Here is a 12610-nt window from a genome sequence, read left to right on the forward strand (position 1 = left end):
AACAATAATACAGAAAGCAATGTAGTTAAACATCTTACAGTTAGTTTTGAATGAATGAACTTTAAAAAAACAAACAAACATCTGTCTCCTATTTCTTGTGTCACATAGGAAAGAAGCATCAATATCTGATGTGTAGACTTATTATTTTGGTCTTACTGAGGCGATGCGAAGTGAAATATGCATTCTGTTTTTTTTGTAATGTGCTGGAAAAGCTTGAAAATGGACCTTGAAAGTGCTTAAAAAGTGTGTGTGTGTGTGTGTGTGTGTGTGTGTGTGTGTGTGTGTGTGTGTGTGTGTGTGTGTGTGTGTGTGTGTGTGTGTCAGATAAAACCATGCATTACATTAAACAGATAGTGTTCATTGATGTAATTAACAGGCTCTCAATGTGCTTAAGTGGCTGCCAGGAAACACATTTGTGTCCACTTAGATATACCGTATTTTTCGGACCATAAGGCGCACCGGATTATAAGGTGTACTGTCGATGAACGGATCTGTTTTCATACATAAGTCGCAATGGATTATAAGGCGCATTAAGTTAAACAAAACAGATAAGTCAAACTTTACTCAACTCATTCTTCTTGCTTCCTCCACTTCTGTACCATTGATTCATTAATGTTGAATTCTCTCACAGCTGCTCTATTCCCATGTTGTTGCAGTATATTAATGACTAACCTCGTATTGTGGATGGATTTTCTCAGTTGCTCTCCTTATTGAAGTTTGGTCAAAAACCATCGGGAACCCTCACGTTAACTTAGTTAGCGTTCATCCTCCAGCTTCACTGTGTTATGCTTTATGTTATGCCAGAGCTTCCAAAGTGTGGGGCCCGCTGCTGGGGGGGGGGCGCAGAGCCACTGCGGGGGGGTGCGCTTGGTCACTGCTAGCATCATGGACAGGTTTTTGACGGGGCGCCCACACAAACGCAAAGCAGGAGATGAAGCATCGCTGAATATGTTTCCAAACCAACTTCATTCTAAGCCAAAGACTAGAAAATATGATGAAGCATATCTAGTTGTTACAAATCACGGACAAACGGTATCCCAATGTTGTTTATGTTTTTGAACCCATTTTGCACAGGGAGGCATTTTTTGAAAAATGCATTGATAGCAATGTTGAATATTATAAGATAAGATAACCTTTATTAGTCCCACACGTGGGAAATTTGTTTGTTATTACACAGGAAAAAAACAACTACATGTAAAATAATTACACTGTGACGCCTCTGCCTTTCTAAATGGAGGGACAGCAACTGCGTGTGTATAATTAAACGTGTAAAAACTGCAGATAGTCAGATTAACAGTAACAGTATTTTGTCTCTATCTGCCATTCTGCAATTCATCTCATGTACACAATAACGTAGCTCACTGCGTGACGTGAAAAAAGGCACATACCTTTGACGTTGCATGACGAACTCTGTATTCCTCGTCCACACGTAAACACAAAAAAGGAGTTTTAAAAATCTCAGTTTTCGGTGATTCGAAATGCAGTTTACGTGTGGACGAAAGGCCCAAACCCATAGAAACAGCTGCGTTTTCACTGTGTTATGCTAACATAGCTGTGTCACTAGCGATCACGTAGCACATCATTATATATCAGCTAGTCCAACTTCATTACAATTGCTACATACACGTAATGTAAGCATATTGCTACATTACGTCATTTAGCACTAGTAACGGCTATTTGTACCAGTTAGCATGAAAAAGTAGGGGAAGGAACTACATGTAAGCACTGACTGGTACTGTACAGTGTGTGTGTGTGTGTGTGTGTGTGTGTGTTTATGCTCGAGTGTATGAATAAATGCGTCAATTTTAAACAGTAGCCATTTGCATTTTGTTGTGTCAACTCTGTTTCAAGGAGCATTTGTTTAACATCGAGCATTTGTGTGTGTGTGTGTGTGTGTGTGTGTGTGTGTGTGTGTGTGTGTGTGTGTGTGTGTGTGTGTGTGTGTGTGTGTGTGTCTAAGAATGTGTGTATATACCTTTCCTGATTCTATTCCCTCAACCCCTCTCTCTCTCACACACACACACTGGCCTGGTCTCAGTTTGGCTGCTTCCTGTGCTTTCCAGGCCAAGATCTGAATGTAAGCTTGAATCCAAATGAGCGCTTGGTGGCTTCTCGCCTCTCTGTAGGGTTGGAACTGAAAGTAGGAGCTAAAAAATATTGTATAAGCATATTGCTACATTACGTCATCAGGTGCAAAAGATTTAACCATACAAGTCTGCTAGTCTTTAAAATCAGTTATTTACAGCAGAAAGTGTAACGCTGTAATGTTTTGGTTTCACTGTGGATGCAGTCATGTCATTGCAGCATTGTTCGGGTGAGACCTCTTCTCATGCACTGTTGCTATGGCTCTCATTTATATACACACACAGACACACACACACACAAATAGATTCACACACATTCGCACCTTTAACTGCTTCTCAATGTTTCATTAAGAGTCCGTTCATAATGGAGATTCTGGGACTAGATTGCTTCATGTCACTTTATAATGGGATTGTAATTGGATCTTTGTTGAAGGAGAGCTGGTGAGAGAAGTTTTGCACATCAGGGATGACATGAGAAAAAGACGGATTACAATAGTGATGTGTCGGTCGCGAACGAAACGGCTCTTAGAGCCGACTCTTTGAAGTGAACGACGTGAGCCGGCTCCTTATCACGAGCTGTGGGGTTTTTTTTCTTTCTCTCACCATCTCTCTCGCACTTTTTTTCCGCTTCACTCTGCACGCGAGCCTTGTGCTTTGCGCTGGGAAGAGGGGGGAGGGGCGGTAGTTACACTCTGAATAGCACAGGAACTAGTGATGGGTCCTTCGCGAACGAAATGGCTCTTAGAGCCGGCTCTTTGACGTGAACGACGCGAGCCGGCTCCTTATCGCAAGCCGTCACGTGTTTTTTTTTTTCTTTCTCTCACCACCTCTCTCGCACTTTTTTTCCGCTTCACTCCGCACACGAGCCTTGTGCTTTGCGCTGGGAAGAGGGGGGAGGGGCGGTAGTTACACTCTCAGTAGCACAGGAACAGAGCGGGAGGGAAAGAGAGAGAAAGAGAGCCAGGGACAACGTCACATTAGAAAGGTATAGTAATCATCCACAACTATTTTCGGTTGCAGATGATAAAGGATTAAGAAAGTTTATTCATGCAGGCCCATACGACAGAGAATGTGCATCTTCTTTTTGTTTTCATATTATAATTTATATTTAATTGTGTTGTGGTTTGCAGTGTTTTGTGTTGTTTTCACTTTAAATTTGTAAAAGGAAACAGCTGAAAATTTAAATAGTTAAAAGTTGAAATGTGAATAGTTGATTTTTGTATTATATGATTTATTTATTCCATTTTATGTGGAGTGAATAAATAAAAGTATATTTACGGTGGCCCCTAGAGACAAAGCACATACAAACTCCAAAACATGTACAAAACACAACAGAAGTGCTCCAGGATGCTGGGCGCAGTGTTGAGCTTTTGTTACCTAGTGGCTACACAAGCCAGGAAGTACCAACAACCAGATTTGGTGTGTGGTAACAGGTAAATGAACATTTTTTTAAATTATTTGAATATATATGAGTGCTTGTGTATAAATACACAAACAATACACATATGCTTTCAATTGTGTAATTTAAGTGATCTAGGTAGCTCTGGTTTAGAAGTTCAGTTAATGCTAGAAATGTGTTTTAGAGTTTGTACATGCTTTGGAATTTGTACGTGATTTTTTTGAGTTTGTACATGCTTTGTTTCTAGGTGCCACTGTATATATTTATATATAAACATATATAAATAAAACCACTTTTTTTTTACATTAGTAATTCTTTTTGTGCATAATTTTATAGTGTTGTTAATAATAAATTAATTAAAGCAACAAAGCAACCTGAAGAGCCGGTTGTGAGCCGAAAGAGCCGGATCTTTTTAGAGAGCTGAGCCAAAAGAGCCGATTCTCTAAAAAGAGCCGGAAATCCCATCACTAGATTACAAAGAAAGACAAAATCATGCGGTTGTAATGTTTTGAGTTTGCAGTGAAGAGCTCCCCTTCCCATTAAGATAATGTGATCCAGGATCTCCCTTCTTAAAGGAGCTTTAGCCTTTCTAAAAGATCCATGTTGTAATTGAGGTCAAGTCTTGAGCTTTGAAAAACAAACAGATATTGCAGTGTGGACTTTTCTGGAATTTAGCTCGGACCACGTCCTCATTTTAGGTAATGGCAGATGGCTTGAACATGAATTGAGGCTGCGGTTTGGGGATGACCTCAGAGGGGACTGGCAGCGGCTCCCTGGCCAGGCATATCCCCATATACTAATGAAAAGTGAATGGATTCTAAAAGCATATGAAACGACCCAAGACTTTAGTGACTGAAAAATAAGGTTTAGCCAGACCTGTACCATGTGCTCTTGTGAGTCACAGATTAAACTTTTTTAATTCAGTAGAGCCTCAGCAGGCACAAGAACTTAGGCAACTGCAGCAAATAATGATCAAATAAATAGTGAAATAGTGAATAAAATAAAAGTTGTTCTCTTTCAAAAACAAAGCTTGAACAAAACAAAGATAAATGAAATGTGTCCATCAAGGCACTTTTCTTTAAATGTGCCTAAGTGACTCTACCACTGTGTATTGTAACATAACATCCTGCAAAGCAGGAAGACTGGTCTCAGTGTGTAAAATGAATGACGTACTGCCAGTTTTGTAGTAGTTCATGCCTGATCACGTTGTTCAGTGTAGACTCAAAAAGACGGGATCTGTACAAAAAACAGAGCTCCATCCTACAATGTTATGTGTTATCTAGGAAACTAGCTTAGCATTTCTGTTCAAATTCAAAATAATCCTGCTGTATATTCCAGAAGATAAAGAACTCAGATACTGTGGTTTCTGCCCATGGCAATGAGCTGGCCCAGAGGAGTTCCCTGAGGCCTTTTCAAATCTCTAGAACCTCCGTCTGCCCTAATGTGCCCCACACTGTAATCACAGCTGCATTGCCTGAAACACAGAGAAAAGCTTCTTGCAGTCATTTTACCATTACACAACACTGGCCAACATCTGCTGGCTCATTTATTGTGCCACGGAGACAGTTTCCCTGTGAAATCACCTTAAAACTAGAAAGCACTGTGACCACCATCCATTCTGTGTCTCGTGCCACTTGTTAATTACCCATTGTGTGGTACCTGCCTGTGGGTATGGGCTAGCTTGACAAGCTAACAGAGAAGCTTAATTGGAGCTGACAAGCAGATACTTTGGTCTGTGGTCGCTGCTCACACTTCTGAAATGTTGCCCGTCCAGTGCTTATTAGCAACACTACTTCAGTAAGCTTAATGAAACAAATTCTTCATCTGTAAACGAGGCACTGAAAGAGAACATAAAATATATGAAGTGCTTTCTTAGCTGTCTCCTGCTCTAGGGCGAGGTAGAGAGATGGAAGCATTTCTCTACATGTCTGACAGAGAAGCACAGGAGCTCTGGCAGAGTTTGCTTCTACATGCGGGCATGACTGTGTCCCAAACTAAGTGACAGATTGCGTGGTGTCATGGCATGACATTTCAGCATCAGCCTGAAGGAAAAATGTCAATACCGCATAAAATGATACACACACTTTTTAAAGCAGAAGAAGTGCATGTTAGTGCAGCCTGACAGGCAGATTTATTGTATGAGATCCAAATTCTCAGCAAGTGGGTTAGGGACATTCACCGTAATGCAGTCTGTCATTGTGATCGGTCATCATTTTGTTCCCCCTACTGAGACATTTCAGTGAAATCCAATGAAAAACTGTATGTCAGCCATCCTCATCACTTTTTATGTTGTGTGTGTTTGTAGCTTTTGTGTAAATGGGTGACAGGTGCTTGTTGTAAAAGTATGTCCAGGGATCTGAGTAAATCATGTAAAAATGTATGTGTGCAGGAGAAGACCCTGAGACAAGACGTATGAGGACAGTAAAGAACATCGCTGACCTGCGGCAGAACCTAGAAGAGACCATGTCCAGTCTACGGGGGACACAGATCAGCCACAGGTAGGCGTGCAGAGCTCTTTACTTTGAACGCTTAATGGATGACCCTAATCTGAAGATGCAACAACACAACAGTTTCTGGTTTTTATCCAGATTATTTATTTTGTATAGCACCTTTCAAGATAAAAACCACGAAGTAAACGCACTAAAAATAAAATGGGGACCAAGAACAGAACCCTGTGGTTTACCATGTGAACCAACAGAACCAACTTGAACCAGTCATGTGTTTTACCAGATACGCCTACCCAGTGCTTTAGCCACAGTAGTATCAATACTTCCACAACCCAAATATAGAACATGCTCCCTTCGCAGAGCCATATGTATCATCACATCATCATCGCCACTAAAAATAAATATATAAAAACTAATTTTTTTTTTTTTAAGTTGTAAAAGCACAGAGAGGAGGTACAACACCTGGTAGACTGGTGTCAGAATAACAACCTGTCTCTCAATGGCTCACACCCCTCTGCACATCAACGGATCTGCTGTTGAGATGGTCAACAGTGTGAAGTTCCTGGGTGTGCACACATCAGCCGATCTCTCCTGGAACCTGAACACCACCACCATCATGAAGAAAGCCCAACAACGTCTTCACTTTCTTAGGAAACTGAAGAAGGCCAGTCTCCCTCCTCCTATCCTCACATCATTTTACTGGGGAACCATTGAGAGCGTCCTCTGCTGCTACATCACTGTGTGGTACGGGAACTGCACCCTCGCTGAAAACAAGTGTCTGCAGCGCATAGTGAGGACAGCAGAGAGGATCATTGGAGGCCCTCTCACATCCACCTCCCAACTCTATGACAGACACATCATCCGACGTGCGAACAGCATAGTGAAGGACACTCTCCACCCCTCACATGCACCGTTCTCCCTCCTTCTATCTGGCAGACGGTTTCGCAGCATCAAAACCGTGACGACCAGACACTGGAAGAGCTTCTTCCCCCAAGCAGTCAGAGCCCTCAACTCACTACCACAAAAGGACTGATATACACATACGCCTTTACAAACACCTTACAATACTCATCAAAATTATATTATATTTGCACATTTTGCATTTTGCACATGTCTTTGTCATGTCTCGTCAATGATATCCCGACAATAATTTGAAACTGGTATTAAATACTAGAGATGGCACGATACCACTTTTTTATGTCCGATACCGATATCATAAATTTGGATATCTGCCGATACCGATATGAATCCGATATAGCGTGTTTTTTAATCAATAATTTTTTTTTAATATCTTGCTGCTTTTTGTATAAGTTCAAACTCAAGTTAAAAAACAAACACTAAAGCTATTCTGTTACACCTGTATGCAAAAAATAGACTGCACCCAAAATATTTCATAGTTCAGCAACACTGATCAATCTAATAAACTTAAACCTGCTCCATCCTCCCTATTCTGGTATTTTAAAGAGTAAGCAACCTGACTAATAGGGTTCTAAAACTCCCAGCAAAAAAACCCAAAAAAATAGGGAACCACCCACCCTCCACCTCATGATGCTTAATCGACATAATCAACTTTAATTTGATGCAGTGTGGGGAAAAAATGCACAGAAATCAATTAATTTTGAAGAATAACTAAATAGATTCAACATCTTTCTTCAACAGAACTGCAGACTGCACAGATGGTACCTTCCCAAAGGAAAAAGTACTATAGCTTACTAGGGTATATTAGACTTAATAGTTACTATATACAGTAATGGACTTCTATACATTTTACATCAGATTAAAACTTTGGGTGTCAGATTCAGATAAATATTTATTAAAAGCTCGACATTTTAAATGAGAATAAGAAACAAAAGTATGTCTTTGTGCCCCCTTTCCCTGTTAATGCCATATCGGCCCCCCTGGCTAAACTTTGCTAGATCCGCCCCTGCACAGTTACCAGCCGTCAGCTGCGTAGAAAAAGATCCTGGTGTAGAAAGTAATATTAAATAAATTCTAACAACAGCTTAAGCTTAAACGTGCTGCTGTTGTTCAGCCGCTGGTTTCCTCTTTCTGGTGCAAAGTGGGCGATACATCCAAGATGGCGACACGTAAACTCTCGGTGTAGCGTCTCCCTCTGGACTGAAATAGGGCTTTGGACAAAGCGGGCCGGTCTAAATACTGACTCTAGGTAGGCAAACCTGTGTCTACCGTGTCCACCTCCACCTGGACTCTGGATTGACGGGCCGGAGCCTGCCGGTGCCTACTGCGTCTACTAGACTTGGAGCTAGCAGGTCGGGGCTTGTTGTGTCCCCCAGACTCGGAGCTAATCAGGCCTGGAGCCCGCTGCATTCCCCGGACTTGGAGCTGGCAGGCCGGAGCCGGCTACATTGTCCATATTTTGAAGCTAACGAAGCCGGAGTCTGCTACACCGCCCGGACTCAGAGCTAACAGGACGGAGCCTGTTATACTGCCTGGACGCAGAGTTAACAGGCTGGAAACTGCTACACTGTCCGGACACGCAGCTAACAGGCTGGGCTGGAGTCTGCTACGACGCACCTCCATCTGATCCCCGGATTGCTTAGTCCACCTCTGCTCGGATTCGGAGCTAATAGGTTGGAGCTTTTTGTATTCACCCCCATTTTGGACTCTGGGCTATCATTATGAAGACGAGGACACTTATCGAAGCTTTATTGTGTGTATTCGTGGTTTGGGACTTGGGACATTGCGGTGCTCCTTGGGTGAGAACTGCAAAATATGAGCTGAGTATGGGTGAAACTTATTTTAGTGGCACTAGGTCAACTGTAGCAGTGCACCTGGAGTCACCAACGATTCATCTGGCTCTGGTTGCTAGCTTAAATCGATATGAAGTATTACCCAAATTACAAGGTTCCCTTGTTCTGTATAATCTTTCACTTTCACTTAAGAAAAAGCAGTATTTGTCGTTAACATCTGCAAAGTACGAAAATGCTTTTAAATGTAATATAAAACGAAGGTTAATGATGATTGTTTTACTTTTACTTATATCCGGAGATGTGCAACCAAATCCTGGACCTGAATTGAAAAGTGTCCAGACCCCTGCCGATTTTAAATCTCAGCCAGGGTTAAAATGTGTTCATCTAAATGTACGCAGCTTATTACACAAGATGGACTTGGTCAGAATTTGGGCGAAATCGACAAACGCGGATATTGTGATTATCTCCGAAACTTGGTTGTCCAAATCTATTACAGATGATGACATCAACATAATGGGATACAATCTTTATCGCACAGATAGGCCTAGGAAAGGTGGAGGCGTAGCAATTTATGTTAAATCAAGATATGAAGTATCCATTGTTTTATCTGTATCTATTCCTAAACAAATGGAATTCTTGGCTTTGGATATTAAAATAGTAAAGTCTCTTTCTATAACAGTTGTTGGGTGCTATAGGCCTCCGTCTGCTGTAAAGGAAACTTTATTATCTCTAAAGCATCTTCTGTCCAAATTAAAATATAACGAACTTCTATTGGCCGGAGACTTGAACTGGGACTGGCTGAATATAGCTTCTGATGAATTTAAATCCTTCTGTGACTCTGTTAATCTTAGCCAGTTGGTCAACCTACCTACAAGGCCAAATATAAAGAGTCCTGACAAATCTACTTTGATTGACCTAATTCTAACAAATGTCCCTCATAAGTTTCTGTCTCTAGGCGTGTTTTGTAATGATTTAAGTGATCATTGTGTAGTTGCTACCAGTAGGAACACTAAAATCCCTAAATGTAAACCGCGTATCATCTGTAAAAGAAATTTTAAAATATTTAATGAGCAAGCGTTTCATTATGACTTGTCTATGGTAAATTGGGAAAACTTGAGTCTGATACCAGACATCCATCTGGCTTGGGCTTATTTTAAAGAAATTTTTATGAAGATTTTAAATAAGCATGCACCTGCCAAAAAATTTAGGGTCAAGGGACGGGAGAACCCTTGGTTTTCATCGGAATTATCAGAGTCCATCCATCAGCGTAACGTGGCATGGGCAAAAGCTAGGAAAAACGATTCCCTGACTGACTGGTTAGACTTCAGGAAATTAAGAAACAAATGCACGACACTTATCAAGAAGGCTAAGTCAGAATATTATTTATCTGTTACTACAGAAAACCTCAATAACCCTCAGAAATTTTGGAAAGTAATTAAGTCCTTATCTATAAATAAAATATCACAGGCTCTTCCAAAATTCATTTTAAAAGATTCTGTCCCAGTTTATGACAGAACTGAGGTCTTAAACAGCTTTAACAAGCACTTTGTAGCTACTGGTTTTTTATTTAACTCTGTTGGAGCAGCCCCCATGATTCCCTGCACAGAACCCCAAACATATATTGGGGAGCTTTTTGATTTTTCTCCTTTTTCTGTCCAGGAAGTGCATAAAGCTCTTAAAGCCTTAGATCACAGGAAACCCCCAGGGCCAGACTTAATAGAGCCCTATTTTCTGAAAATAGCAGCTGATTACATTGCACAACCTCTTACGATCCTTTTTAATCTTTCAATCCAAAATAAAGAAATTCCACTTGTTTGGAAGTCTGCTTTTGTTACGCCAATATTAAAAGGAGGCGACCCGGCCATTTTGACTAATTACAGGCCAATATCAAACTTGTGTGTTTTGGCAAAAGTCCTTGAGTCTCTCGTCAGTGAGCAATTAAAAGAGTTCTTGTACTCTAATGAAGTTCTTTCAAAACTACAATCTGGGTTCAGAAAACAGCATAGTGCTGTCACGGCTGCCACAAAAGTGATAAATGACATACTTGTTGCTCTTGATAAAAAACAGCACTGTGCTTCTCTCTTTATTGACCTGTCAAAAGCTTTCGACACTGTGGATCACGCCATTTTAAAGCATAGGCTTCTTTCTTTGGGGCTGTCTAGACATGTTGTCTCCTGGTTTACTAATTATTTGAGTGACAGGACTCAATGCATTAAATGTGAAAATCTGTGCTCAGAACTTTTGAATATTCACACTGGGGTGCCACAGGGTTCAATTTTAGGACCTCTGCTGTTCATCATGTATATAAATGATTTGGGACAAAATGTGTCCAATGCTAGTATGCATTTTTATGCTGATGACACAGTTATTTATTCCTTTGGCTCAAACTTTGAAAAGGCAATAGAATCGTTGCAGAAAGCTTTTGACGTGGTTCAGCACACACTTCTGGAGCTGAAATTGGTTCTCAATGCTGAAAAGACAAAGCTAATGTTGTTTTCAAACATGAAGAGATTTCCTCAAACTGTCCCCTTGGTGTCCACTCTTGAGGGAAACCTCATAGAAGTGGTGCATACGTATAAATATCTTGGCTTTTTAATTGATGATTCTCTGACCTTTAAACCTCACATAGACAATCTTGTGAAAAAACTCAAACTAAAATTAGGATTTTTCTTTCGAAACAAATTTTGCTTTTCTTTTGAGACAAAAAAGCGTCTTGTAAATGCTACATTTTTATCTGTTTTAGATTATGGTGATCTGCTGTACATGAATGCTTCCGCCCAGTGTCTTCATAAGATTGACTCAGTTTATCATGCCTCCTTACGGTTTATTACAAACTGTAGGGCCTTGACCCATTGTTGTGATCTGTACGCTCGAGTGGGATGGCCTTCGTTGTCCTCCAGGAGGTTTGCTCACTGGTGCATCTTTATTTATAAGGCCCTGCTTGGACAAATGCCCACCTACATTTGCGATCTGCTCACACGGAGAAGTACTGTTTCTTACAGCCTGCGTTCAAGCGATCTTTTATTGCTCAATGTTCCATTTGCCAGAACTGAACTGGGAAAGAGGGCTTTTACTTATGCTGCCCCTTTCACATGGAACATGATGCAAAAAGACTGGAAGATAGCAGATCTTATTTCATTAAATGCTTTTAAGTCCAGATTGAGAGAGCCAGAGAAAAATGTTTTTAAAATGTAATTGTTATTTATAATATGTATGTAACTTTGTAATTTCAACGTGTTGTCGCCTCTTGGCCAGGACTCCCTTGCAAAAGAGGTTTTTAATCTCAATGGGACTTTTCCTGGTTAAATAAAGGTTAATAATAATAAAACAAACAAGAGAGACGGACTCACGACAGAAAAGCCGATCAGCTGATCAGAGATCCCTTCCCAGACGCCTTAACGCCCACTCACATCCTGGGCCATCTGACCTCAGGAATTCGCATGATAAGGTGGGGCCAGGTTTCACAATGAACACACCCGAAACTCTGGCTGATTGGGACCCACACCCAGTTTCACACCTTGGCTCAGGCGATTAGAGGATCATCAGGGGGTCCTTTTGTCCCTCCGTGGGGGGAAAATCCCACTAGGTTTATATCTGGGACTCTCCACCATTTGACCTTAGAACTGAAGAAGCTTCTCGGATGAGAGGTGAAACGTCTTCAAGCAACTTAAAGAAGTCCAGACGCTTTTCTTTGCAAGCTCCTTTGACTACGATGACCTGGATGACTGAGAACCTTCACAGACAGATCAGCTGATCATTGATCAGTTTCATGATTGAAGCAGCAGCAGGAGAGGGAGAGAGAGAGAGGCAGTCGCTCCATATATCGGTTGTTAAGCTTAACGCGGGAATGCTTTACAAACATTCAGAGATGACACTTGCTTTACTTCTCTCTGGGATCACTTCCTCGGAGATGAAATGCCGGATTGCTAGCGAGGCTACAAATACACACAGCCGCTCTATCACGTGACG

General features: G+C 41.1%; 1 protein-coding gene across 16 annotated transcripts in view; it reads left to right on the forward strand.

The window, feature by feature from the left end:
* Nucleotides 1–12610, forward strand: part of nav3 (neuron navigator 3) — a 415168-nt gene that overhangs the window by 340730 nt on the left and 61828 nt on the right. For all 16 annotated transcript variants that reach the window (XM_026148165.1, XM_026148166.1, XM_026148159.1 and 13 more), the window contains one exon: nucleotides 5873–5981. In XM_026148165.1, coding sequence (XP_026003950.1) covers nucleotides 5873–5981 — 109 coding nt within the window. The remainder of the gene's footprint in view (nucleotides 1–5872; nucleotides 5982–12610) is intronic.

This window comes from Astatotilapia calliptera, chromosome 17 (assembly GCF_900246225.1).
Source record: "Astatotilapia calliptera chromosome 17, fAstCal1.2, whole genome shotgun sequence".
Taxonomy (NCBI): domain Eukaryota; kingdom Metazoa; phylum Chordata; class Actinopteri; order Cichliformes; family Cichlidae; genus Astatotilapia; species Astatotilapia calliptera.